General features: G+C 40.5%; 1 protein-coding gene across 1 annotated transcript in view; it reads left to right on the top strand.

The window, feature by feature from the left end:
• The first annotated feature begins 16,803 nt into the window (after window positions 1–16,803).
• The window catches only part of SMPX (small muscle protein X-linked), a 52,066-nt gene continuing 41,965 nt past the window's right edge, over window positions 16,804–26,904 (top strand). The window contains exons 1-2 of the mRNA XM_054472269.2: window positions 16,804–17,029; window positions 20,643–20,699. Coding sequence (XP_054328244.1) covers window positions 20,655–20,699 — 45 coding nt within the window. The 5' untranslated portion in view covers window positions 16,804–17,029; window positions 20,643–20,654. The remainder of the gene's footprint in view (window positions 17,030–20,642; window positions 20,700–26,904) is intronic.

The following is a 26,904-nucleotide window of genomic DNA, read 5'->3' as shown; positions in this document are numbered from 1 at the left end:
AACCTGTCTAGTGCTGTCAATGGAGTATTGAAGTCCCTCACTATTACTGTATTTCTATCTATCTCATTTCTTAGGTCTATTATAATTATTTTATTTATAATCTATTTATAAATAGATTATATATCTATTTATAAATTTGGGAGCTCTAGTGTTAGGTACATATATGTTTAGAATTGTGATATTTTTCTGTTGGACAAGGCCTTTTACCATTATATAATGTCCCTCTTTGTCCCTTTTAACTGCTGTTGCTTTAAAGTTTGTTTTGTCTGATATAAGAATAGCTACCCCTGTTCGCTTTTGGTGTCCATTTGCATGAAATGTCTTTTTCCATGTCTTTAAATTTATGTGAGTCCTTACTTGCTAGGTGAGTCTCCTGAAGGCAGCAGATAGTTGATTGGGGAGTTCTTATCCATTCATTCTGCGGTTCTGTATCTTTTAAGTGGAGCATTTAGATCATTTACATTAAATGTTAGTATTGAAATGTGAGGGACCATTGCATTCATTGTGCTCTTTGTTGCCTGTGTACTTTGTTTTTGTTTTTTGTTTTTGCTTTTTAACTTGTATTTTTGTTTTATAGGTTTTTGGGTGTCTAGGTCTCTAGCAAGGCCAGGGAAGTTTTCCTTGATTATTCCCCCAAACATGTTTTCCAGGCTTTTAGAATTCTCTCCTTCCTCAGGAACACCGATTATTCTTAGGTTTGGTTATTTAACATAATCCCAGACTTTTTGGAGGCTTTGTTCATATTTTCTTATTTTTTTTCTTTTTTTTGGATTGTGTTAATTTGAAGACCTTGCCTTCAAGCTCTGAATTTCTTTCTTCTGCTTGTTCAATTCTATTGCTGAGACTTTCCAGAGCATTTTGCATTTCTAAAAGTGTGTCTGAAGTTTCCTGAATTTTTGATTGTTTTTTCTTTAAGCTATCTATTTCCTTGAATATTTCTCCCTTCACTTCTTGTATCATTTTTTGGATTTCCTTGCATTAGGCTTTGCCTTTCTCGTCCCTCCCTGATTAGCTTAATAACTAACCTCCTGAATTCTTTTTCAGATAAATCAGGAATTTCTTCTTGGTTTGGATCCATTGCTGGTGAACTAGTGTGATTTTTGTGGGGTGATGAACGGCCTTGTTTTGTCGTATTACCAGGGTTGGTTTTCTGGTTCCTTCTCATTTGGGTAGGCTCTGTCAGAGGGAAGGTCTAGGGCTGAAGGCTGTTGTTCAGATTCTTTTGTCCCAGGGGGTATTCCCTTGATATAGTACTCTCCCCCTTTTCCTATGAATGTGGCTTCCTGTGAGCTGAACTGCAGTGATTGTTGTCTCTCTTTTGGGTCTAGCCACACAGTGAGTCTACCTGGCTCCAAGCTGGTACTGGGCATTGTCTGCACAGAGTCCTGTGATGTGAACTGTCTATGGGTCTCTCAGCCATGGATAACAGTGCCTGTTCTGGTGGAGGTGGCTGGGGTGCAATGGACTCCCTGAGGGCTCTTAGCTTTGGTGGTTTAATGTTCTATTTTTGTGCTGGTTGGCCTCCTGCTGGGAGGTGGCGCTTTCCAGAGAGCATCAGCTGTGGTATTATGGGGAGGAACTAGTGGTGGGCGGGGCCCTAGAACTCCCAAGATTATATGCTCTTTGTTTTCCACTACCAAGGTGGGTAGGGAAGGACCACCAGCTGGGGACAGGGCTAGGTATGCCTGATTTCAAGACTCTCCTTGGGCAGGTCTTGCTGTGGCTTCTGTAGGGGATGGGGATGGGATTCCCAGGTCACTGGAGTTGTGTACCTAGGAGGATTATGGTTGACTCTGCTGAGTCATGCAGGTTGTCTGGGAAGTGGGGGAAAGCCGCAGTCACAGGCCTCACCCAACTCCCATGCAAACTGAAGGGCCAGTCTCACTCCCACCGTGCCCCGCACCCCCCCCCCCCGACAGCCCCCACACCATTTCCAGGCGGAGAGCAATACAGGCTTGAAAACCTGCCCCAGGCTATCTGCCTCCCAGCTGCGAAAGAAAAGGGCATGGTTATTCCCCAGCCTGTGGAGTCTGCACACAGTATTTGTGCCTTCCTCCGAGTTCTGGCCAGGAGGTGTCTCACCCTGTTCAAATTGTTACAAAGTTCAGCTAGAGATTTGCTTCTCCCTGTGGAGTTTTACCTCCTGCTCCTCTCCCATTGGATTCCTGTGGTGCCAGGCAGGAATGGCCTGCTAGGGGACCCAGCCAGCTCCCAGGGCCTTTCTGCTGCTTCCTCTACCCCTGTATTTCACTCGGCTCTCCAGATTGACTCAGCTCCAGGTAAAGTCGGAAACTTCTCCCACAAACAGACCTTCAGCTTCTCCAGAGGGGGTGTGTGTTCTGGAGAAGAGGGTCTCCCTTTCCTACTTCCACAGTTGGGGCACTCATAGTTTTTTGGGGGTGTCCTGGGTCCTGCAGTCACAGTCCACCTCCTTCAGAAGGTCTGAGGGTCCTCTCAGGATTGCTGCCCTTTCAGGTTCTTGATGATATTATTATTCACTGACTGCAGTGACTGCAGGTTCTCCATCTAGCCTCCTTAGGGTGCTCATCAGTTTTAGCTCAGAGGTAGCAGGAATTTTTATATCCTTTAATTTCTTTTCATTGCTTCTCATTAACGAAGGATTTATCTAGTAGCTATAGAGTCCCTGGCATTTCCTGTATTTATTTAAGAAGCTACTTATTGGATGACACACAGTTATCTTATGTACCCCTAAGAAAGAAAAACACCGTAAATATCATTGCAAGGCCCATACATTTTAATGAGTGTTAATTCCAGACATGTTAAAATGTGAAAAATGTGCATCTTAGAATCCATAAACTGTTGCACACTCAAATTCCCATGACCATGGGCTCAGTTATCCTCAAAACAGGAGCAATATTCCTGTCTTCTCCCTCTCCTTATCATCAATACACACTTAGTGTATACCTGCTATGGATAAGGCTCCGGGTCTGATGGTTTGAAAGGAATGTAAGATATCTGGAACCAGAGCCCCAAATTATAATCACGTTGGAGGTGGATATAAAACATGGCCAGAAATTTTGTGACATATCTCCCAGAGAGACGGCGCTCCATTCCTCTTCCCTTGAATCTGTGCAGGCTTGTGACTGCTTGAACCAATACAGTATGGCAGAGGTGGTGCTATGTGATTTGCAAGGATAGCATAAAAGGCTATGCAGCTTCTGGTTTTATACTGCATCATTTGCTCTCAGAGCCCTGAACCTCCATGTAAGAAGTCAACAGTCCTGAGGCCACCATCCTGGAGAAGCCACATGTAGGCACTCTGGTTGATAGTCCCAACCAAGCCCAGCCTTCCAGTCAGCCCTGCCAAGGGGTGCCAGAAATGAGTGAAGCAGCCATCTTTGAAGTGGATCCTCCAGCCCCAGCTGATCCAGCTCCCAGAATAAGGGCAATAATTCCATGTATAAGTCAAATAATCCTAGGCTGTGCCTCAGTTAGTAAACCAAAATTTCGGTGGCTTTTTATAGTAAAATTTTATTTCCCATTCATGTTGGAGTCTCATGTGGTTTGAGTGATCCTTTACCATCTTGTAGCTATGACATCTAGGACCAATGGCTGCTAAGTTGCTGCAGATGGGGAAGAAAGTTCTGGATTGCACAGGATGTTTTTAAGGGCTGGGCCTGGAATGGCCTATAAGCAGTGCTTCTTAAACAATTCAAGGACCAAATTTTAGAACATTTAAATTCATCACAGACCTATACTTTTGTAAAATGCAACAAAAGTTAATTACTAGAAAAGGGAATGGTGCTTGAATGTAGTGGCAATATCAAATAGCTATAAAAGTACCTAATTGCTTACGTTTAAATTTCTGCATTTAGTTCATTGCAAACTGGTAACAGTTTGCAAATGGGCACTGGTGCATGGACCACACTTTGAGTAGCACTGGCTTTCAGTAATTAGGCTTGCATCATATTGGTTAGAACTCAATCACATGTCCCCAATCCAACTGAGAGTGAGCCTGGAAAGTACAGTGCCCTGGGTGCCAGGAAGAGGGGCCATGTGCTGGATTCACTGCATTGTCTCTGTGATATGCTTTAAGTTCAGGTTTTATTCATTTTTTTTCCTCTATGAGGACCCAGTTGTTTGCAGGTTTATTGTCTCATTTGTGTTCACAGATCTATTTTTTTTGTTTGTTTGTTTGTTTTTGGAGACAGAGTCTCACTCTGTCACCCAGGCTAGAGTGCAGTGACGCATGATCTCAGCTAACTGCCTCCTGGGTTCAAGTGATTCTCCTGCCTCAGCCTCCTGAGTAGCTGGGATTACCGGTGCCCACCACTATGCCTGATTAATTTTTGTATTTTTAGTAGAGACGGGGTTTCACCATGTTGGCTAGGTTGGTCTTGAATTCCTGACCTCAGGTGATCTGCCTGCCTAGGCCTCCGAAAGTGCTGGAAATACAGGCGTGAGCCACTGTGCCTGGCCAGATCTAGTTATTTTTTAAAGTCTTTGCAGGGCAGGAGGGAAAGGACACTGGGGAAATTGCCCTGCATGGTGTGTGGTGTCATTGTGATTCTCTCCAGTCTTACAGATCCTGACCTTAGGTAAAATTCCAGTTGGGTAAAAATCTTGTTGAAGGGCACATAGACTGCAGTGATGTTTCTGTGACATTTCAGATCTCTGGTACATGTGCCAGGGTAGCTACTGTTACTGCTTCAGTCCCTGGAGGAGGATCCCCCCTTACCCCCTACCATGTGTCACCAAAGAGAATAGAATTACCTCATTTTGAAAAAGAGCCAGATTATAGAGGTCGCAACTAACAAAGCAGGAAAATGTAACTCTAAATATATTTATAGGATGCCTAAACCCTGCAAAAATTGTCCATTTCAACACTCATTAGAAAATGACCAATAAGAAACAGATCTCAACATTGCAATGGTATAACTTTGGAAGACTGATAGAAATAAGTTGGGCTTTTTCAAAATGAGATGTCATTGTAGTTAAGAACAACTTTGCTGAGGCCCATATGCCGTAATGGACAGCTGTGCTGGGGCAGATAATGACTGTAACCTGCCCAGATCTTCTTCCCCTGTTTGTGATCTGTTCCTGGCTTCAGTGTGCATTTGCTTCTAATACCTTAGCTCTCTTTTGGAGGTTTGGCCTAGGGCTTCTGGAGGTATCTTTCCAGCTGGTAAGGAGAGCCAGCTGGAAGCACTCAACCCCTGGGCAGCACTCAACCAATGACTAATGGGTACAGGAGTATGGTAGCTTCCACTCCTTTGCTTGGGTTGGGACAACTTTATGGCATAATTTATACTCCAGAGCTGTGGGATCAGACAGAAGATATCCTCTGCGGGACTTGAGTTCGCACCCTTGTTTCCTGGTTTTTCCTGGAAATACTCTTAAAATAAATCACTTACACATAAATCCTCATTTCAAGATCTGCTTCTGGGGAATCCAACTGAAGACATGTGTTCTTTAGAACCAGTGCCTCAGCAAAGCAGTCGCCATGCTGATTGAATAGCTATCTCCAAGGTAGCAAGGCTTCCACCCTCAGCTGGACTGTCAACCACTGCTGGGCAATCCTTTTGGTGTTTCTCTATTCCCTATACTTGGTTTCCTCTTCAAGACCCTTAGAAAGTTGAGGCAGGCCATCAGGAGACCTCCATTCTTCCTGTTCCTCCTCCGTCAGCCCCACAGACCCTCTTACAAACATTTTGGTATCAGCCTTCTACTTCAGCTCCTTCTCAGAGGAAATAAGCTATCTTCCTGCCTCTGGAGGCTGGATTTCATTCCCTCCTCTGGGCCTTGCTCTTCAATGACTTCCTCTTGGCCTTTATCATCCTCTTCACCTTGGCTTATAAACATAGGTAAATATTGCTCAGATTTAAATAAAATACAGCCATAAAACTTTCTCTCCATTTTGTATATCTTCAAACCCAGCTATTTTCCTTTTTAATTCTCAGTCAGGGGTCTGAGGAGAGATGAATCCACTTGCTGCCTCAACCCTTCATTCACACCACAACCTGCAGTGACCTGGTTTTTGAGCAGCTCCACAATCTATTGAAACTCTTCTCTCAGAGGTCAACAATGACTTTTTATGTCTTCATGCTCCACCTTGAGAGCTCACTATGTGCCAGGCCCAATGTCAAGCACTTAAGTTGTGTTTCGGATTGTCATTGGTACCTCCACTCCTCCCCTAATGTACCTCATTCCTTTAAATCTCATTATCCAAGCCTGAAATTTAAGACACCCACCATTCTTCTTTTCCGTCCTACTATATCCCATTCATTAGCAAGGATCTTTTGACTCTATTACTAAAATACATTTTGAGGAACTCTGTTCATCTCTTTATCTCCACTACCAACACTTTTCTTTCTTTCTCTCTCTCTCTCTCTCTCTCTCTCTCTCTCTCTCTCTTTCTTTCTTTCTTTTTGCTGAAATACATAAGCTGATCCTAAAATTCATATGGAAATGCAAGAGACCTAGAATAGCCAAACAAGCTTGAACAAGAAAAAAATTTTGGAGGACTCACACTTCCTGATTTCACAACTTATGACAAAGCTACAGTAATCAAAATGGTATGGGACTGGCATAAAGATAAATATCTGGATTGACAGAATAGGCTTGAGAGTTTAAAAATAAATGTTTACATTTATGGTCAATTGATTTTCCAAAGAGCACTAATATAATTCAATGAGAAAAGAACAGTATTTTCAACAAGTGGTGCTGGGACAACTGGATATCCACATTTAGAAGAACAAAGCTGTGCCTTTACCTTAGACCACATAGAGAAATTAACTAAAAATGGATCAAAAATCTAAATGTAGGAGCTAGAATTATAAAACTCTTAGAAAACACATGGTGCAATTCTTTGTGACCTTGGATTAGGCAACGGTTTCTTAGCTGTGACACCAAAAGAACAAGCAACCCAAGAAAAGATAAATTTTATTTAGTTATTATTTAAACTTTAAAAAGCTTTTGCACTTCAAAGGACACCATCAAGAAAGTGAAAGACAACCCAGGTGATATGGTTTGTCTGTGTTCTCACCCAAATCTCATCTTGAATTGTAGCTCCCATAATTCCCATGTGTCATGGGAGGGACCTGGTGGGAGGTAATTGAATCATGGAGGCAGGTCTTTCCTGTGCTATTCTCATGATAGTGAATAAGTCTCACGAGATCTGATGGTTTTATAAAGGGAAGTTCCCCTGCACGCACTCTCTTGCCTGCCGCCATGTAAGACGTGACTTTGCTCCTCATTTGCCTTCTGCCATGATCGTGAGGCCTCCCCAGCCACATGGAACTGTGAGTCAGTTAAACCTCTTTCCTTTATAAATTACCCAGTCTAGAGTGTGTCTTTATTAGCAGCGTGAGAACAGACTAATACACCAGGAAACTGGAGAAAATATTTGCAAATCATATATCTGATAAGGACTTGTATCCAGACTACATGAAGAATGCTTACAACTCAATAATAAAAATGACAAATAGCCAAATATTTCGGAAAATGACCTGAATAGACAGTTCTCCAAAGAAGATATCCCATCAGACAATAAGCACTGAAAATATGCTTGATATCATTAGTTATCAGATAAATATATCTGAAAACCACAATTAGATAGCACTTTATGCCTACTGGGTGGCCACAGTAAAAAGACGGACAATAGCAAGTGTTGATAAGGATATAGAGAAGTATAGAACCCTCATACACTGCTGGTAGGAATGTAAAATGATGCAGCTGCTTTAGAAAAGGTTCTGGTAGTTCCTGAAAAGATTAAACAGTTACCATATTACCCAGCAATTCTGCTCCCAGGCATTTACCTAAAAGAACTGAAAACATGTTCACAGAAAAACTTGTACATGAATGTTCATAGCAGCACTATTCATATTTTCCAAAAAGTAGATACAACCCAAATATCTCTCAACTGATGAATGGATAAACAGAATGGAGCATACCACACAATAGACTATTATTCAGCCATGAAAGGGAATGTAGTCCTGATACATACTACCACATGGATGAACCTTGAAAATATTATGCTATTCCCTTTGAAAACTGGCACAAGACAGGGATGCCCTCTCTCACCACTTCTATTCAACATAGTGTTGGAAGTTCTGGCCAGGGCAATTAGGCAGGAGAAGGAAATCAAGGGTATTCAATTAGGAAAAGAGGAAATCAAATTGTCCCTGTTTGCAGATGACATGATAGTATATCTAGAAAACCCCATTGTCTCAGCCCAAAATATCCTTAAGCTGATAAGCAACTTCAGCAAAGTCTCAGGATACAAAATCAATGTGCAAAAATCACAAGCATTCTTATACATCAATAACAGACAAACAGAGAGCCAAATCATGAGTGAACTCCCATTCACAATTGCTTCAAAGAGAATAAAATACCTAGGGATCCAACTTACAAGGGATGTGAAAGACCTCTTCAAGGAGAACTACAAACCACTGCTCAAGGAAATAAAAGAGGATACAAACAAATGGAAGAACATTCCATGCTCATGGGTAGGAAGAATCAATATCATGAAAATGGCCATCCTTCCCAAGGTAATTTACAGATTCAATGCCATCCCCATCAAGCTACCAATGACTTTCTTCACAGAATTGGAAAAAACTACTTTAAAGTTCATATGGAACCAAAAAAGAGCCCGCATCGCCAAGTCAATCCTAAGCCAAAAGAACAAAGCTGGAGGCATCACACTACCTGACTTCAAACTATACTACAAGGCTACAGTAACCAAAACAGCATGGTACTGGTACCAAAACAGAGATATAGATCAATGGAACAGAACAGAGCCGTCAGAAATAATGCCACATATCTACAAGTATCTGATCTTTGACAAACCTGACAAAAACAAGAAATGGGGAAAGGATTCCCTATTTAATAAATGGTGCTGGGAAAACTGGCTAGCCATATGTAGAAAGCTGAAACTGGATCCCTTCCTTACACCTTATACAAAAATCAATTCAAGATGGATTAAAGACTTAAATGTTAGACCTAAAACCATAAAAACCCTAGAAGAAAACCTAGGCATTACCATTCAGGACATAGGCATGGGCAAGGACTTCATGTCTAAAACACCAAAAGCAATGGCAACAAAAGCCAAAATTGACAAATGGGATCTAATTAAACTCAAGAGCTTCTGCACAGCAAAAGAAACTACCATCAGAGTGAACAGGCAACCTACAAAATGGGAGAAAATTTTCGCAACCTACTCATCTGACAAAGGGCTAATATCCAGAATCTACAATGAACTCCAACAAATTTACAAGAAAAAAACAAACAACCCCATCAAAAAGTGGGCGAAGGACATGAACAGACACTTCTCAAAAGAAGACATTTATGCAGCCAAAAAACACATGAAAAAATGCTCACCATCACTGGCCATCAGAGAAATGCAAATCAAAACCACAATGAGATACCATCTCACACCAGTTAGAATGGCAATCATTAAAAAGTCAGGAAACAACAGGTGCTGGAGAGGATGTGGAGAAATAGGAACACTTTTACACTGTTGGTGGGACTGTAAACTAGTTCAACCCTTGTGGAAGTCAGTGTGGCGATTCCTCAGGGATCTAGAACTAGAAATTCCATTCGACCCAGCCATCCCATTACTGGGTATATACCCAAAGGACTATAAATCATGCTGCTATAAAGACACATGCACACGTATGTTTATTGCGGCATTATTCACAATAGCAAAGACTTGGAACCAACCCAAATGTCCAACAATGATAGACTGGATTAAGAAAATGTGGCACATATACACCATGGAATACTATGCAGCCATAAAAAATGATGAGTTCACGTCCTTTGTAGGGACATGGATGAAATTGGAAATCATCATTCTCAGTAAACTATCGCAAGAACAAAAAACCAAACACCGCATATTCTCACTCATAGGTGGGAATTGAACAATGAGAACACATGGACACAGGAAGGGGAACATCACACTCTGGGGACTGTTGTGGGGTGGGGGGAGGGGGGAGGGATAGCATTGGGAGATATACCTAATGCTAGATGACGAGTTGGTGGGTGCAGCGCACCAGCATGGCACATGTATACATATGTAACTTACCTGCACATTGCGCACATGTACCATAAAACCTAAAGTATAATAATAATAATAATAAAAGAAAAAAAAAAAGAAAATATTATGCTAAATGAAAGAAGCCAAACACAAAAGGCCACATATTGTATGATTCCATTTATATGAAATGTCCAGAACAGGCAAATCCATAAAGAGAATGCAGATGAGTTGTTGCCAGGGGAAGGAGGAAATGGGGAGTACTAATGGGTATGGGGATTCTTTTGGGGATGATGAAAATATTCTAGAATTGGATAGTGGTGATCAATGCACAACTTTGTGAATGTACTAAAAACCACTGAACTGTATACTTTATGCTTTCTAAGGGTCATTTTTTTAGTATGCACATTTTATTTTTTAAAAAAGCATTGAGTCTTAAGATGGAGAAGGTACCTCCTCACATGCCAAAGAATAAGTAAGAAGCTGGGTCCCAGAGACTATAACAAATCCTTCTATGCAGTGATAATGAGAGAGGTGGCTTCTGAGGCACTGGGGACTAAGGGGATGTGGAACAGCAGAGCAGTACTGTGGATGATCTATGAGATACATCTCTCTGTGGGGACCCCTAGCGAGATATAAGGAAGGAGAGTGGAAGTCCTGCGATTTGGCTCATGAAGGGATAGTGAATCACCCACTTGGAGACACACCTTTAAAGTGACTCGTACAGGTGCCACAAAATTATGGTGCCCAGGAGACATTTGAGTAATATTATTTAGCTCCAATCATAGTTAATGCCAGAACACATAAAAATAAATCATCTGGTTGTACAATTATTGGGCAACGTGCCTTTAGTGACAATGATAAACCATTTATAATCTGTAATACCACATGTACATCATGCCTAATACAAAGGGCCCACTGCAGTTATAATTGATTCAAGGTGATAATATTGCATAGAGAAATGGGGATTTAGGCATGGGTAAGAGAAAAACAGGAAGCAACAATATTGGTAAAAAAAGAAGGATAAAATTATCCTTGGTTGGTATCATTCTAATGATCATATTTTAATCACCTGTGTTTTCTCTGATAGTAAATTTACTGAGATCCATATCCTTTCTAACTTTCTTGTTCCTAAAAGCTACTGGCCTTGGGAGGGTGGGTAGTGCCATTACCTGATGCTATAATATAGAGAACTGCAATCAGTTCCTCAGTCAGAAAGCATCTATCTCATTAGTTGGGTCTTACCAATATTGCGATGTGTTTTATTTTTATTGTTATCAACTGATTATGCCTTATGAAATTTTGGCTTTACTCCGATAGATGTTATGGAAAATTTTGAATTACTTTCTGCCAAAGCTGGAGATCTGGATTGGCCAAGCGAAGCTGTGGGCCAGGTGGGGTGAGGTGGACAGGGTGGGCCACACTTACACATCAGTCTTTTTTTTTTTTTTTGACAACTAAAATCCTTTATTACATTTTTGTGATGAAATACTTCAAACATACAGAAAATTACACACAAAATAACAAAATGGCACCCATATACTCACAACCCAGTCCTTTCAAAGTCTAACATTTTGCCTTAGTTGAAATTATTTTAAGGATATTAGATATAATGGAAACTATTAAAGTTATTTATGAAATCCTCTTGCTCCCTCTTCTTTCCCAGAGAGGATCACTTTTAAAATATTGTGCTTACTTTCTTGCAAGTTTTTACATTGTTAACTTTTCAAATTCAGTGTGTGTGTGTGTGTGTGTGTGTGTGTGTGTGTTTTAATTCAGTTTGATTTTGAAATGTATAAATGTATCTTTTTTGATACATGTTGCTCTGGCTCATTCTTTTGATTATTTGGATTCAATCAAATGAATAAATCATTATTTATTCTCTGTTGATAGGCATTGAGATTGTTTTCAGATTTTTCACTATTATAAGCAATACTGCAATGAACATTCTGTTATCTGTCTTCTTATACACACTTGCCAAAAATTACAAATATTGGCCAAATCATGAAACTGGTCAAAAGATATGCACAGTTTTAGCTTCATAAAATATTGAGAAATTATCCTCCAAAGTAGTTGTATGAGTTTATGCTTCCATTATTAATGCATAAGAGTATCAATTTCTTTAAAGATAATGACAACAATTTTTTTTCCTACCTTGCACATCAGTCTTTTTAAAGGTGCCAGCATCTGCTGGGGAAGGAGGGATGTCATCACGCAGCATGCATCCCAGGGGACAAACCTTGTCACCTGCTCTCCTGGATTAAAAACAGACATTGATTTGATCACAGTCATGCTGTTAAAAATTAAAATTGAATATAGAAGTAAATATTATGGGAAAAGTGTTTTCATTAGATCATAGCTAGTTTCTTTTTCATAATTTTTTCTTCCTAGCTAACGATTCTTCATTTGTTATTTTTTCTTCTCTTTGTCAGCCTATAATGTTTTTTGGAGGTTACATGTTTATACATAATGGTACAAAGAGTTATCTATTAATTCACTTACAAAATTCTGTAACATGGTTTATTTTACTCTTTGCCTAAACTGTAGGCAGGCCTAAGATCGAGTAGAACCAAGCAAAGACGAACCCAAAAGAAGCATGTAATTTAGGGCACATGCCAACAGGGCATTCACAGATAGGACAATGGTATGAGCAGCCTGGCTCCTCCTGTTGGTTCGTGCATGGAGGAATAGGGGAAACACATGGAATTTGGAGCCTGCAGACCTAGATTAGAGTTTTAACTCAGCCACTTCCTAGGCATGTGACTTGACCTTTTCCAGTGTGTTTTGTCATTTATAAAATGGAGATAAACAAACAATACCTACTGCATAAGGTGGTGAGAATTAAATGAGATTATGTGTTTGGAAGCACATTTTCCATTAAAGCTCTGTACGTGTGTGCACGTTTTGTCTGTGTCACTGCTGTTTCCTTTCTTCTTCATCGCTAAGAGCATCCCAATTTTATATGGGACATTTGATCTTAGCTAATCATTTCTATTCCATTCACCTGCTGCCATTTATTTCTTTTCTTAGCCTCCTTTGCAGCCACGAGACCCAGTTCCAGCCAAAGAGATGTAAGGGGAAGTCAGCTTGGGGCTTCTGGGAAAGAGTTTCCTCCTTGAGAAGAAAAGCCCCTTTTCCCACCATCACTGCTATTCCTTCTTGTTTGGATGCTCGTAAAATATCCTAATACTTGGAGCTGTGGCAGCCATCTTGGGAACATAAGTTAAGAAGCATGAGGATGAAAAGCTAACTTGTTGAGAGTGGCAGAGTAGATACTCCTTCCCAAAGAGGATCTGGGAAGAGCCTGAGGGTTTTTGACTTCGTAGAATTTCCGAACCAGCCCATAACTACCTTCCTTTAAGTTCCTAGGTTTGTGAGATGATTAAATGACTGTTGATTGAGCCACTGCTAGTTAGGTTTTCTGTTAACTTGCAAGCAGATGCATCCTGCTACCATATTTGTATGTGCTTATGTGGGGCATACAGATGAGTGTGGTTCCTTGAGAGCACTGTGGTATAACAGGAAAGAGCACTAACTTTGAGAGTCAAAAGCTGGGGATAACTGGCTCTGAAATGATAGTCTGAGCCTTGGCTTACTGATCGATAGAACTGGAAGAATGCCACTGAACCCACAGGGCTGTTGGGAGGACTAAATAAAATAATACAAATGAAAGCACTTTGCAACTGAACAAGGGTTGTATAGATGTAAGATGTTGTTAGATATCCTGCTCTTTGACCATAGTGGAGGAGGGATGAAGGCATGCAGGTAGGAATGACTTAAGTGAATTTCGATTTTGCCAACACCCCCGCCATCATACCCCTCTTTGTGATCTCCACTGAAATATGCCCAAAGGACTGAAGCTACCCCCTCAATGCCCAGTACCCTCTAGCTCTCCATTTTCCATACTTTAAGGCTATGTTTTTCCAACTTCTCCTTCTATCTCAATCCTCTCAAAAAGAAATGGACTCATCTTGTGCCCCATCCCTTCAGGCCCAGTTAATTGTCACTCACCAACCTGGTATGTGTAGGTGGGTGTCAGAGACTTCTTCTGTTACCCTTGCCAAACAACATGTGTTTTTTTTGTCTGTTTGTTTTTGAGGCAGAGTCTCGCTCTGTTGCCCAGGCTGGAGTGCAGTGGCATGATCTCGGCTCACTGCAACCTCCGCCTGCCAGGTTCAAGCGATTCTCCTGCCTCAGCCTCCCAAGTAGCTGGGATTACAGATGCGCACCACCATGCCCAGCTAATTTTTGTATTTTTTTTAGTAGAGATGGGGTTTCACCATGTTGGCCAGGCCAGTCTTGAACTCCTGACCTCAAGTGATCTGCCCGCCTGGGCCTCCCAAAGTGCTGGGATTACAGGCATGAGCCACCGCACCAGCCAACCTGTGTTTTTGTGGAGTCTTAAACCAATAACGTGACAACAGTAGACATTTCAGGCTATTGCAAGAAGTCAAGGAAAAGCACTTGGCTTCTTGGTGCCTCTTGGAGACCCAACTGGGAGAGCTGCTTAGCTCAGAACTATTCCCTTTTCTGGGAAGGACCTAATGCACAGGTATGTACCCCAATGGCCTCCTCTATGCTCGGTAACCTTGCCACTAACCAGGAGTGCGGTATTGACTCAGGCTGGGGCAACCAGAGTCCTGAGGTCTTTGAAATTGGAGTTGCAGAAATAGATTCATCACTCTCTAGTGAGGTCTGAATTCTTGGTTCTGGTTATTGATGAGGTTCACCTGCACCCCTGCCCTTCCTCTCGCAATATGAAACCTTCCTAATAAATTCATTTTTCTTAGTTTGGGTTGCCTCAACTCCAAATGCTGAGACAAAGACTTGGTTGCAGGTGATCTACTTGGGGCATGATCCCAGAGAATGCAAGGGAGTGGGGGAAGTGAGGGAAAAGAGAAAGCCAATAAGGGTATATTAATGAGCAAATTCCCATGGTGGGCAACTGGGGCTCAGTCCTGCTGGGGACCTCTGGGAAACTGTAGATCACACCTCAGAATCTTCCGACCACAGGATGAGGAAGTAGGGACATCTATCACTCAACTTCCATTCCCATTGGTTGAGGCTTGTCCCTAGGGGTGTTGTTTCCTGGCACTTATGAGTTATGTCTCCTGCTTCTGGATGATGTGCAGAGCCCCAGTGTAGAGAAAAAGAGAGAGGTGTGAAGCTGACAGTATACTGGAAGCTGCCTACAGCTACAGAACTCAGGTGGACAGATGTGATACTGAGAAAGGCATTGACTGTCTGCCACACCCCTCTTGGCTTAAACTAGTTCCCTTTGGGTTACTGTGACTTATGACCAACAGAGCCCTGGTTATGCAGCTCACTTTAGTTTTTCCCACAGAGGCAGCCACACTCATATTGGGCCAGCCCTGTGTACAAGGCATTTCTGCCAGGAGCAGTTTCCTCAACATATACACCATCAGTGGCTACTGAGGGGCCACTGGGGCAAAAGGACTGTGGCAAAAAGTATGGGCTAACTTCAGGACAAGGGGCCAAAAATGGCTCATTGTTGGTCCATGGAGTGATGTCATCATTTGTCTGGTGAAGAGCTCTGAACACACAGAAGTAGCCAAACACCTGGAGAAATATTAAGATGCTCACTATATTATCTTCTCCAGTGTATAAATAACTCACTTTTGGCACCATGTGATCTCAAAGGATGATGTCTAAACTGAATTTTAAAGATACAATTCTTTTGAACAACACATAAACAGAACTTAATGGTGAACCCCAATCGAAAATGAACCACAATTATCTGTTGACCTCCTAAACTCCCAGAAAGTTGGTTTTCCTTTTACAGTTCTGAAAAAAGCCCAACTACTTCCATCTGGAATGCATTCAGCTACAGGGAACAGAAGCCTGATGTCTAGGGCTCCTACAAATTGGAGCTGCTTCTTTTCCTCATGTAACAAGAAGACTGGTAAGCGATGGTTGCTGGTAATATAGTTCAGTGGCTTGACCATGCTGTCAAGAACTCAGACATGGAGCTCACTTCCACAGTGGACGGATTTTAAGTCTCTCCACTCTGTTTAATACTTCTACTGAAGTACAGCTCTAGGTAAAGGTAATTTCAGAGACTGGAGAGGTTAAAAAAATTAAAAGTGGTGTTAAAAATAGTGAGCATGTATCTTAGGATTTGGAAGTTTTCTGTTTAAAAAATGTTTTGCCTTGTACCTGCTCCTGACCCTTGCCATATTTAAAATAGACATTTCTTCTTTGTTCTGTTGTCTCACGTACTCTAAGGTCAAAATCTTTGTCACCAGTAGAGGCAGTAGAGCAGAGTGGGCAGGGCTGTAGGCCCTGGAACCTCACCAGCCTGTCCATCTTGGACCATTTTTGACCTACAAAAAGGGCAATGTCATATAGTTCAACTTAGTAGGATAATTATCATCATTTGGTGACTATTTGTTGAGTACTTATTATTAAGTAACTTTAACAGCTCCCAAGTGATCAAGCTAGGATTCAAACCCTGTTTAATGTCAGTACCCCTGCTGAGAGGCATGGTACCATGCTGACACCCCCCAATTTTTATTGAATGCTCATCTTCTGGCATCCAGGTAATAAAGCTAAAGATAGACTTTCCCTACTTTTTGAACTTTGCTATACCCACTCAGAATATATGAGAAAATGCAGCCAGCATCTTCTGGAAGATTAGGAGGGCAAGTAAGATACCATAGCCACCTCCCGGCTGACATTTGAGCCTGCTTTCCGCACGGTCAAGCCTTTCGGAGGCAGCCAGCATATGGCTTGTATCAAACTCTATATTTAGGAAGAACAACTGTGAGCTATGACAGGAATTCTCTTTAACACTTAGCCTTAACAGTTTAAGTTCCCCTCCAGCCCCGAGCCAGGAGCAGCTCTCAATACCGGGAGAGGCACAGAGCACTCGAGCTATTTCAGCCACATGAAAAGCATCGGAATTGAGATCGCAGCTCAGAGGACACCGGGCACCCCTTCCACCTTCCAAGGAGCTTTGTATTCTTGCATCTGACTGCCTGGGACTTCCCTTAGGCAGTAAACAAATACATAAAGCAGGTAAGCAGAAGGACCCAGCTCCGGCGACTGGGTTTTCTAAAGGAAATTTCCTTGATACCTAACTCGAAGTGACTACTTTTAACTTTGTAGGCTTGTAACCAGTGGGTGTAGCTTCCTTGTAAATTCATTTTTCATTGGTGGTATTGCTGATTCTGTTTATAAATTGTGAGGGGTGAGGGTGCTGAAAGAATATTGAACTAGGCAAATACTGAAAGGCAGTTTTCATCGATAGTGGCAACAATAAAATGTCCACAGTCTAGAAATGATAACTGTGACCTTGAAGCTGTGCTGGCCAGGATTACAGTCGGTCAGCTGCAGATTGATTGAAGCCCTAAGCCAAGAAATCATCAGAATTTGGACCAGAGAAAAGCTATAATGCTAGTTCTTTGATTTACCAAAATGCAAATTATTGCCAGAGTTTTTATACAGTACAAGTTTAAAATGATTTTCTCCTTTCCCTAAGCACCAGGCTTGGTCTCAATGATAAAGTTCTATCAATGATAGAACCATCTTTTTAAATCTTCACTTTGGTCACGGTATTCCCATACTCAGCAGGGTAGAGGGCAGCACTCACTGTCCCTTTCTATGCGGGCACCAGGTTCTGAAGTATGAGAACGCTAAGAGTACCTCTTTCCTCTCAGCATATTTAAAGCAGAGTGAATAAGGAGTTAGTCAGTTCAGACAGCTGAACATCTTTCTAGATGCAGGACAGAAGATAATTCTCTTTGAGATGGAGCTTTACCCACTTATTCGACCTTTAAAAAGAACAAACAAAGCTCTTATCTCTGAATAGTGATTGATTTTCCTCTGAATCCCTTCTTATTAAATGAGTGATATTACTATTGACAAATTTTTAGTAAGTCAAAGAGTTCTATTTAGAAGTCAGATATTAGGTGCTGCCCAATCAAAGACAAGCAGGGATATATCATAGGTGACTCAGCATACAGACCATTAATGGTCCCCACTGACTTACAGAACTGCCAGGAAAACTCAGCGGTGCTTAGCTGGCAAGCATTTTCATTATACTATAGGCTTTGTAAAAGTCAATATATGCCTTGTCAAACTTTCCATGTTTCAAAACTTTAGCCAGAACCAGGAGACATAGTAATTGAGTGCTGTAAAGAGTACCTCTTTGGATGAAAAGCGGTGGCCTGGTGGGAGTGGAATGTGTATCTAAGGCATAGTTTTCTTTTCTTGGTCCCGGGATGAAGCATTCAGATGAAGAAGGAAGGTGTGTTCCACACTCTACATCCCTGGTAGAGGTGACTGCAGGGCCAGGGAAACAGGGAACACTGTCTATTTTTATTCATCAGTATGCTTTGCCCTGATTTCTCTGAAAGTAATGAGGACAGCAGGAACTGCTTCTGAACTGATTTACACAAATGTTATCCAGCCTGTTTGTGAGGAATGAGAGTTGGGATCTGACCAGCTTTCTATAGATGTCTCTTTCAAACACTGACATGCATGTTAAGAGATTTGTATGCAAATCAGAATATACCAAAACTGTACAGGAGACAAGGCCCATCCATTCTTGAGACTCAGAGGTTCACACAAAAACAGCAATCCAGTAGTAAGTTAAATCAGTCCATTGAAAATATAAAATTGATTTTTAAAAAAATACAGTATAACAATCATTCATTGACTAATTTTAAAAAATATTTCAACTTGCTATTGTCATAACATAAAGAAATTTTCTAATCCCTCTTTCAAATTGATGTACAATAACTTCTTTAACAAGTTCCCAAGTGATATTAAACTTTAGTTGTACACACACAGAGAATACCATATGCTGAGAAATTTAAAGTTCTGTGAAAATTATTGCTTTGTATGACTTCTAACAGCTTTTGAAGAATAAAAACATTAAAAATTAAGCCACGAAGCTTTTCTTTTTGGAATTAAGCTGTGTGTCCTAGATCCACAAATTAAAAATCCTTCATTTCTTTATGACACTGCAGGAAAGACAGCAATCTATTTGAAACATATCATAGAGAAAAATGTATCCTTGACTGTTCCATTTGTTATTGCTTTTTAATTTTGTAACCATATTAAAAATAATTCTACCTAGACCCTTATGCATGGAGGCTAAATCTATATGTTACAAAGACATTCAGGGGAAGCTCTTTAAAAAGAGTCTTATTGTTTTCACGTGTGTGGCTCCAAAAACTATATATTTGGATACCCTGAGTATAGAGGTTTTTAAAAAATATGGAATTGTTTAACTTCACATAATAGAGCCTAAGACTTTAGAGATTTCGAAAGACTTATTTTTCACAAGAGTTCTTTTCAGCTCTTTTATCTCCACAGGTGTTGGGGAACATACCTATATAAATTATTACTCTGAACTTAAAGCTGGAGATGAGTACAACACTCCAAGGTCATTAGCTATGGACGATGGTAGTAAACAATAAATATTTGCATCATGCTTTACAGTTCACAGGGCCTTTTCAGGAGCATGTATGTCATATGGATTCTTACCACAACCTCTGAAGCAGGTAAAATTTAAAGAGGAAATGGGCTTAGAAATATTGAGTGACATTGCCCAGGTTACACAAGATGTGTGGCAAATGCCAACACTGCTTTTTGCATTCTTTTACTTACCAGTGGACACATCACTTACACCAGTCAATAGACCTCAGTCAACCTGTTTTACAGTTTGGGTTTAAAACGCAGCATGTTTTGAATTCAATGAATTTTTAATTTTTCAATTGGTCCTGCTGACATTTAATAGGCCAAGCTACAAAAACAGCCAGAGCTAGACCATTCCCTTCTCCCCTATCCCCAGTAAATTGCATCCTGCATCCCCTAATGTGCTCTAGTCACTGTGCTCTAAGTCAGGTCTCACATGCTTAAAGAAAGCAAAATTCTTTTGGGAAGGAAGCACTTCTACATCTTGAGGATTTGTTATGGTCATGTGTAAGTCTTCCTTGCCTCCTTGAAAGAAAAGTATACAGGCAAGGCTTGCTGTCTGCCTGTGTTTACAGAGCCTGGGCTCTGTATGAGGCAACTTATCAAAAGCACTGGGTAGGGGCACGCAGAGCAGGAGATGGGACCTACGTCCTCACAGCATCTCCCAGGTTGCTGGGCAGAACAGACACCGCACAGCAAGTAGAGAGCATCACAGCAGTTAAGGAAGTGGTACAGGCCATTTCTTTTTGGGTGTTCAACAAAGAGGAGGCACTCCCAATGGACTATAGCAGCCCTGGCAATTATGAATTCAGATCAAAAGTTCAGTTTCAAGCCAAGAACTTCAGAGGCCCGGAACAAAGGTGTTTTATTTCCACAACCTCTTTGCTTTGCTGCTCTTGGCAGAAGGTCAGGAGGGCAGGGAAGGAGATGATAGCACCTTTCAAGTTTCTGATTGTATATCATTAGCATCAGAGGCGAGGCATCTCACCATTTCTGCTCCTGAATGATTTATCCTGGCGCTCTAGTGTTCCCTCACCCGAGGCATCAGGAAGGAGAGTCTCTTAGTAACTTTGGAAACTGAGACTGAAAGAATATATGGCCAGTGAAAGGGGTGACTGCCCAGTTGAATTATGAGTTAAATTCTAATTTATCAAGACTAAGAATCTGAATGCTGCCACCTCTAACAGTTTCTTACTTGTTTTTTTAGGGATAAGACTGCATGAATATGTCGAAACAGCCAGTTTCCAATGTTAGAGCCATCCAGGTAAGTAGGTATATTTGTATTTTAACATCAGCTCTGCAACTTCTTGCCTGATTGCTTAATAAGTCATATTTCTGGTGATTGTTCGCTCCTAGCTGATGGTGAACTTCAAGAAGAAAATTAAGTTCTTCATAAGATTTGTAAGGTACAATTGAGAAAGGATATAAAACCAGTTAGGTACAACTGAGACAGGAGAAGCAAGCTATTTTTGTTTATTGTTCTGAATTATAAGACAATCAGTTTATAAGTGAGAATTAAATTATCTTCTAAAAATGTAGTGTATATGTTTTTTGATATGTTTTTGATGTGTTCATTGATAGAGGATATATTCAATTTTATTTTTAATTTCCAATTGATAAGTGCACAAACAGATGAGTCACAGTTTGTTGACTCATGTGTTTGAAATACATCTTTCTTTAAATAATATCCTTTTGTAGTTAAGTGTTCTTCCCAGGGCTTGGGTATTTATCTTTTAAAATTCATATGTTATTAGTTGTCCACGTGCCCTCCCAGCAAACAAATTCCTTGGTTGTTTAAACTGACTTAAGTGTCACCCACAAAAAGGGAAGGAGGAAGCAGGCATTTGGAAACAAAAATACAATTATGAAAATAACTTTCAGTATTTGTTTTTACTCAATATTTAATTTGTTATTTCTCTTAAGGGCCCTGTATTTGACTCTCAAATGGCTTCCACCCTGAAACTCTGGGCACAATGCTTTATTGTAAAATTCCATCTTTCCGTCAACATGGAGCCTGTCTGTGCTTTCTCCAAAGGAACCTTTTTCTTGGACTTTTCTGAATACTGCAGGTCATGTGGCAGTTCCTGAATATTTTAGACCTGATGCACCATCACAACAGAAACACAATCATAAATGGTTGACTGTGTTCTTGAGGGGTGTGCTTGTTGTAAACACATCATCAAGGGGTTTAGAAATCCTAGCACACACCGCTGGTGGAGGTAGGTGGAGGGACAGATCTTTACCTGTCACGACTAATACAGATCCTTAAATTGAAGGGGTTCTTAAGTGGCAGGATGTAGAGCAACCTCTGGAAACACGTCATTGAACAAACCACCAAGGAAGGGCCTATGAATTTGGCAAGGATTCCACTCTGCATTGTCACATCCAGCCCTCTGGTGTCTACCTAGTGAGCCTCTGATTTCCCTGACAGTGTTAGTGGAATTATATTTTGTCTTCCAGACCTGTGGACATCCTTGAGCCTTTGAATCTTCTCTTTTACCCAGTGTAGAAGCAGTTAGTAGCATGGGCTCTGAAACTATATTACTAGGGTCCTTAATCCATCCTGTACTGGTGTAGGATCATGGGAAAATTACTCTCCCTACTTGACCTCTCTGTGCCTCCATTTCCACATCTGTAAAATGGAGATAAAATAATAGTATTCACTTCCTAGGGCTGCATGTACAAAATGCTTAAAACAGCATAGTAGGCCGGGCACGGTGGTTCATGCCTGTAATCCCAGCACTTTGGGAGGCCGAGATGGGCAGATCACGAGGTCAGGAGATCGAGACCATCCTGGCTAACACGGTGAAACCCTGTCTCTACTAAAAATACAAAAAATTAGCCAGGCATTATGGCACACACCTGTAGTCCCAGCTACTCAGGAGGCTGAGGCAGGAGAATTGCTTGAACCTGGGAGGCAGAGGTTGCTGTGAGCCGAGATTGCGTCACTGCACTCCAGCCTGGGCAACAGAGTGAGTGAGACTCTGTCTTAAAACAAACAAACAAACAAACAAACAAACAAAAACAGCATAGTAAGCACACATTGAGTGTCAACCATTATTAGAATTATTATCATTCAGGAATACTTTATGTTAAAGTTGTGAGAAGTAATATCATTTAATCACTGCATTTGAACCTCCAGAAGTGCTAAACATAAAAATTCCTTTTTATTTTTGCAGGACGTAAAAACAGTCTTCTCTCGGGCTGTCTTTTTTCCCTCTTCCTTTTAAAACTGAAAGTGTGTTGGTTTTTCTTCCTTAATGGTCCCTGGCCTCCCTCAAATCTACACTGAAAATTCACTAGTATTTTATTTACTAATTTTGACCTTGATATATTTTTAGATTTGTAATATTTTAAAAGCTGCTACTGACTGTTCTCAGTAGCCGTTATTATACCGCATTACAAAAGATCCATCCATTCTGCCAACAAAGGCAATGCAGCGGTTCCTTATGGATGTGGTATTGCCTCTTTCGATATATTTTATGCCACACAAAAGGCCCAATTTAATGCACCTTCAAATGAAATATTATTTCTTGTGGGTAAATAGGATCAGCACTATCTGATATTTTCGTATTATCTTTGCATTAACCTTAAGTAGGGTACATGAAATAAAATATTAACGTGGTTACACCATACACAATGGTTTATAGTAGGGACATTATCTAGGTTAGTCTTGTCTGGAACAAATAGAAGCCCTGATTAATAAGGGACTCTCTTCATTGTGTAAATACCATTTAAAGCTCTGAAATGTTCTACTCCATACCCTCTAGTCACTTATTTTTATTAGGATTTTATCTCCAATTCAGTTCATTTGTTATTTCCTGAGTGCATAATATGTGCCAGGCACTGTGCTAAGTGTAGGGTATATACAAAGATGAATTGATCCCTGATCCATGAGATGAATTGATCCCTGATCCCTGTGTTTGAGGCACTCAAGGTCTCCAGTACTTGCTAGCTGCATGACTTTGAGAAAGTTATTTAGCCTCTTTGTGCCTCAGTTTCCTCATCTATCAAGAGAAGAATTAGTCTTTATCTCATAGGATTACTATGAAGGCTAAATGAATTTAATGCGTGTCAATACTCAGCTCAGTGCCTGGCTCACTGTAATTGCTTAATAAATATTAGCTATTGTCATCATTCACCACCATCATCATCTACTTCAACAGCTTCCAAAGTGTGTTCTTTGGAATACTAGTTTTATGGGATGTTGTTAATTAGATTAGAGGCTAATATAGTTTAACGTTTGAAAATTTTTCTCAGAGTCCACAACTTGCTAATGGCATCAAGTTATTTCCAAGAGGGCAGAAACATATGCAATGTTTTCTAAACATATTGGACCTATTCAGTTACTGTCTTACAAGATAGTGTTTTGCAGTGCGAACTTCTAGAAACAATGACTTAGATTTCTAGTTTGTCTGGCTTGGGTGAATTTAAGTTACTTTTGACCATAGTTCTAACAGTCAGGCATTTCAGGAGTTGAATTAATGCACCTCCAGACAACATGGAGTCAAATAGTTACAAATCTCTGCAATGTTAGTTCACCTTTAGTCAACCTTTCTGTAAAATGGGGACAATCATACTATTTAATCGGGTTGTTATAATGAATAGACAAAATAATCTATGGCAAGTGCCTGGTTTATAGTATACAGATTCCTTAAGAGATGGGCCTTCTAACTATCCAAGTAATGCATGGAATGGCCTTGGCTTTGTCTTCAACTGGTTCCATCTCCCCTGTGCACCAGAGTAAGAGGGAGGCCAGAACTAGAACCACCCTTAAAGGAGGTAGACAGTAGTCTTTCACATCCACACTGAAGAAGAGATGGCTTTTGAATTGTAAAGGGATTCTAATCCTACACTTCTCTTTAGTTGTATTAGTTAAATCTCTGCCAGGGGCATAAAAACATCCTGAAAGAATCAGTTGATTCTTTCTTAGCCCGGAGAGGGCATTTGTCCCGTAAGCAGCTGATAAAGTTCTATGCCAGAGGTTGGCAAACCTTTTCTATAAAGGACCAAATAATAAATATTTTAGGCTTTGCGAGTCGTTTGGTCTGTTCCCACTACTCAGCTCTGCTGTTGTACCACAAAAGCAGCCATAGGCAGTACATAAATTAATGAATGTGGCTATGTCCCAATGAAACTTTATTTACAAAATCAGGTGGTGGACTGGATTTGGCCCACGGACTATAGATTTTCAACTCCGGTTCTGGTCTCTCCAGGCTGCTTCTTACAACCCCACTCTTGGTGGGAATTGAGCTGCAGTGAAGGTAACATCAGCACACTCTGCATATTGGGTCCTCTCCCTCAAATGAAAGAATTTGACATGACAGGTGGTGGGGAAAGCTAGAACTGCTGGGAATCTAATCCCATCAGTGATCCGTTTGGTGACTCTCTCTAATGAGACCAAGTGACACCAGCCACTGGCAGCATCTGCCTGTCCTTCTTTCTCCTGAACACACCCACTTTGGGAACCACCACAGGCCTCCTTAGGGCCCCAATTCACACAGAGCCAATCTTCTCTGGATTGTCACTGATCCTTTCTCTCCACCGTTAATGAAAGTAAGCTGAGTATTATTTGTACTCTCCCATGAGATCTGAGAACTTCATGGCTGACCAAAAAAGAGTCCTGTGCCCCAGTCTTAGCTCTACGATGTAAATTCACCCCCCTGGTCCTTGTGATCTTCAAAGGGAGGAGCTTCAGTTAAATGACTTCTAAGTCTCTGTCCAGCTTGTAAGTCTGTGAACTTCTTGAGAATAACTTCTAAGGTTTATTATCAGGATGACAATAATAGTTTCAGTTTATTCAAGGTTTACCATATACCTGGCCCAGTGCAGTGGGATTTCCATGGATCCTAATGTTAGGTTTGGAAAAGTGAAGTAACTCCCCCAGGATTATACAATTTGTAAGTAAGATAGTCAAGCCCTAAAATCAATTATTCAGTCTGATCCCAAAGCCCATGTTTGGAACCACTCTGCAATGCTGTCTTTACTTACTGCTCCCACCATTGGCACAGACAGTAAGGCTGGAGGAGTGGGTGTGGACCATCTCAAGGATAATCATAAGCACCAAGGCTACTTGAGAGGCAATTACCGTTTTATGGATGCTGGGTGCCTCCCTTTTAAAGAACTCAACATTTAGAAACAGTGTCAGCATTTCAGTGAAGAAGCTGATAGTCTACACTGATTAAAGTCACCTTAAGAGTAAGTTGGCTTGGAGTTAAAAGTACAAAGTAAAGAGACTCAATGATAAACATGGTCTTGAAATTCAAACAACCATGGCTAGATCAACTTAAGCCATTTGTAAAACTAAATCTAACTTATCATACATTTGAAAAAAATTATATGAATCCTGCATCATTAGTGAGTATGTGGCTTCTTAGCATGGGAAGTTTTCCGTTGCTACCCAATCTATGTGTAGAAGAGAATATTCTGATGCTCCATGTTTCAGTACTTCTTTCCCTTCCCCACTAGTTGTCATTGTTCTTCCACTCTCCATTATCTAGGGCATAATGTGGAAGAAGAAAGCAGTCTCCATGGAAGATGAAAATATTTACAGATAGGCATTAGAGACTCTAAGTATTTCCTGTGTAGGATTTCCAGTTTTAAAATGATTCCAAATATATGACAATCATTGGTATAGAGGAATAGACTATTACCATCCATTGTTAATCTGATAGACTGATTAAAGCTAAAAATCATAATGATCATACATGCCTTCCTTCAATATTTTATTTAAATTTAAAACATCAAAAATTAACTTTCATTTGCCATTTGTTTTAATGTAGATGCAAGGCCTTTTCTTTGATCATGGATCTACTGTTTCTTACATAAACAACTATAATACATTGTTTATGATTTCCAATGCTGGTTTCTTTTAAGTGTATTAAGAACTGGAATGTAGGAGTCTTACTCTCAAGTGGGTTCAGTATTACCTCCAGCTAATGATCATTGTGGCTCTGCCTAGCTCTATATTTGTGACACGAGGCAAAGCAGACACATACTTGCAAAAAGATGTCATTTTTTTTATGTTGACATCCAAAAGCACTTCAGGAATACAACCTGCCCCCGACCGATTGTGCACATTATCTTAATAGCTGTACAGTACATTCTTGAAATCTGCTTTTCCCTGGATGATGAGATTACAGTTGAGTCATTCAGGAAATTATTGAAGGGAACAAAAAAGTGTTGAGAACAGAGCAAAAATAAAAACATTTTCAGTATGAAACATCATGGGTGAAGAACAGTGGCAAAGTAGAAGTTTCTCAAAATTGTGTTGTGTGGGAAAGTTTTCCGTGTTTTGAATCCACTCCACATTTCAAGAATCCCTAAGCAGTTATGCATTCCAGTGATATAGAATTTTGTTTTAAAATAAGTTGACTATATTTTAGTAGGTAGATGTGTGTGTGTCTCTCATTTTACGTTAATATATCAAACAAGAATCTCATTTGCTAATCCGTTATGAAAAAACAAAC

The sequence above is a fragment of the Pongo pygmaeus genome, chromosome X (assembly GCF_028885625.2).
Source record: "Pongo pygmaeus isolate AG05252 chromosome X, NHGRI_mPonPyg2-v2.0_pri, whole genome shotgun sequence".
Classification (NCBI taxonomy): Eukaryota; Metazoa; Chordata; class Mammalia; order Primates; family Hominidae; genus Pongo; species Pongo pygmaeus.
Note: the sequence above shows the minus strand (reverse complement) of the source record. Positions and strands in the feature narration are given on the sequence as shown.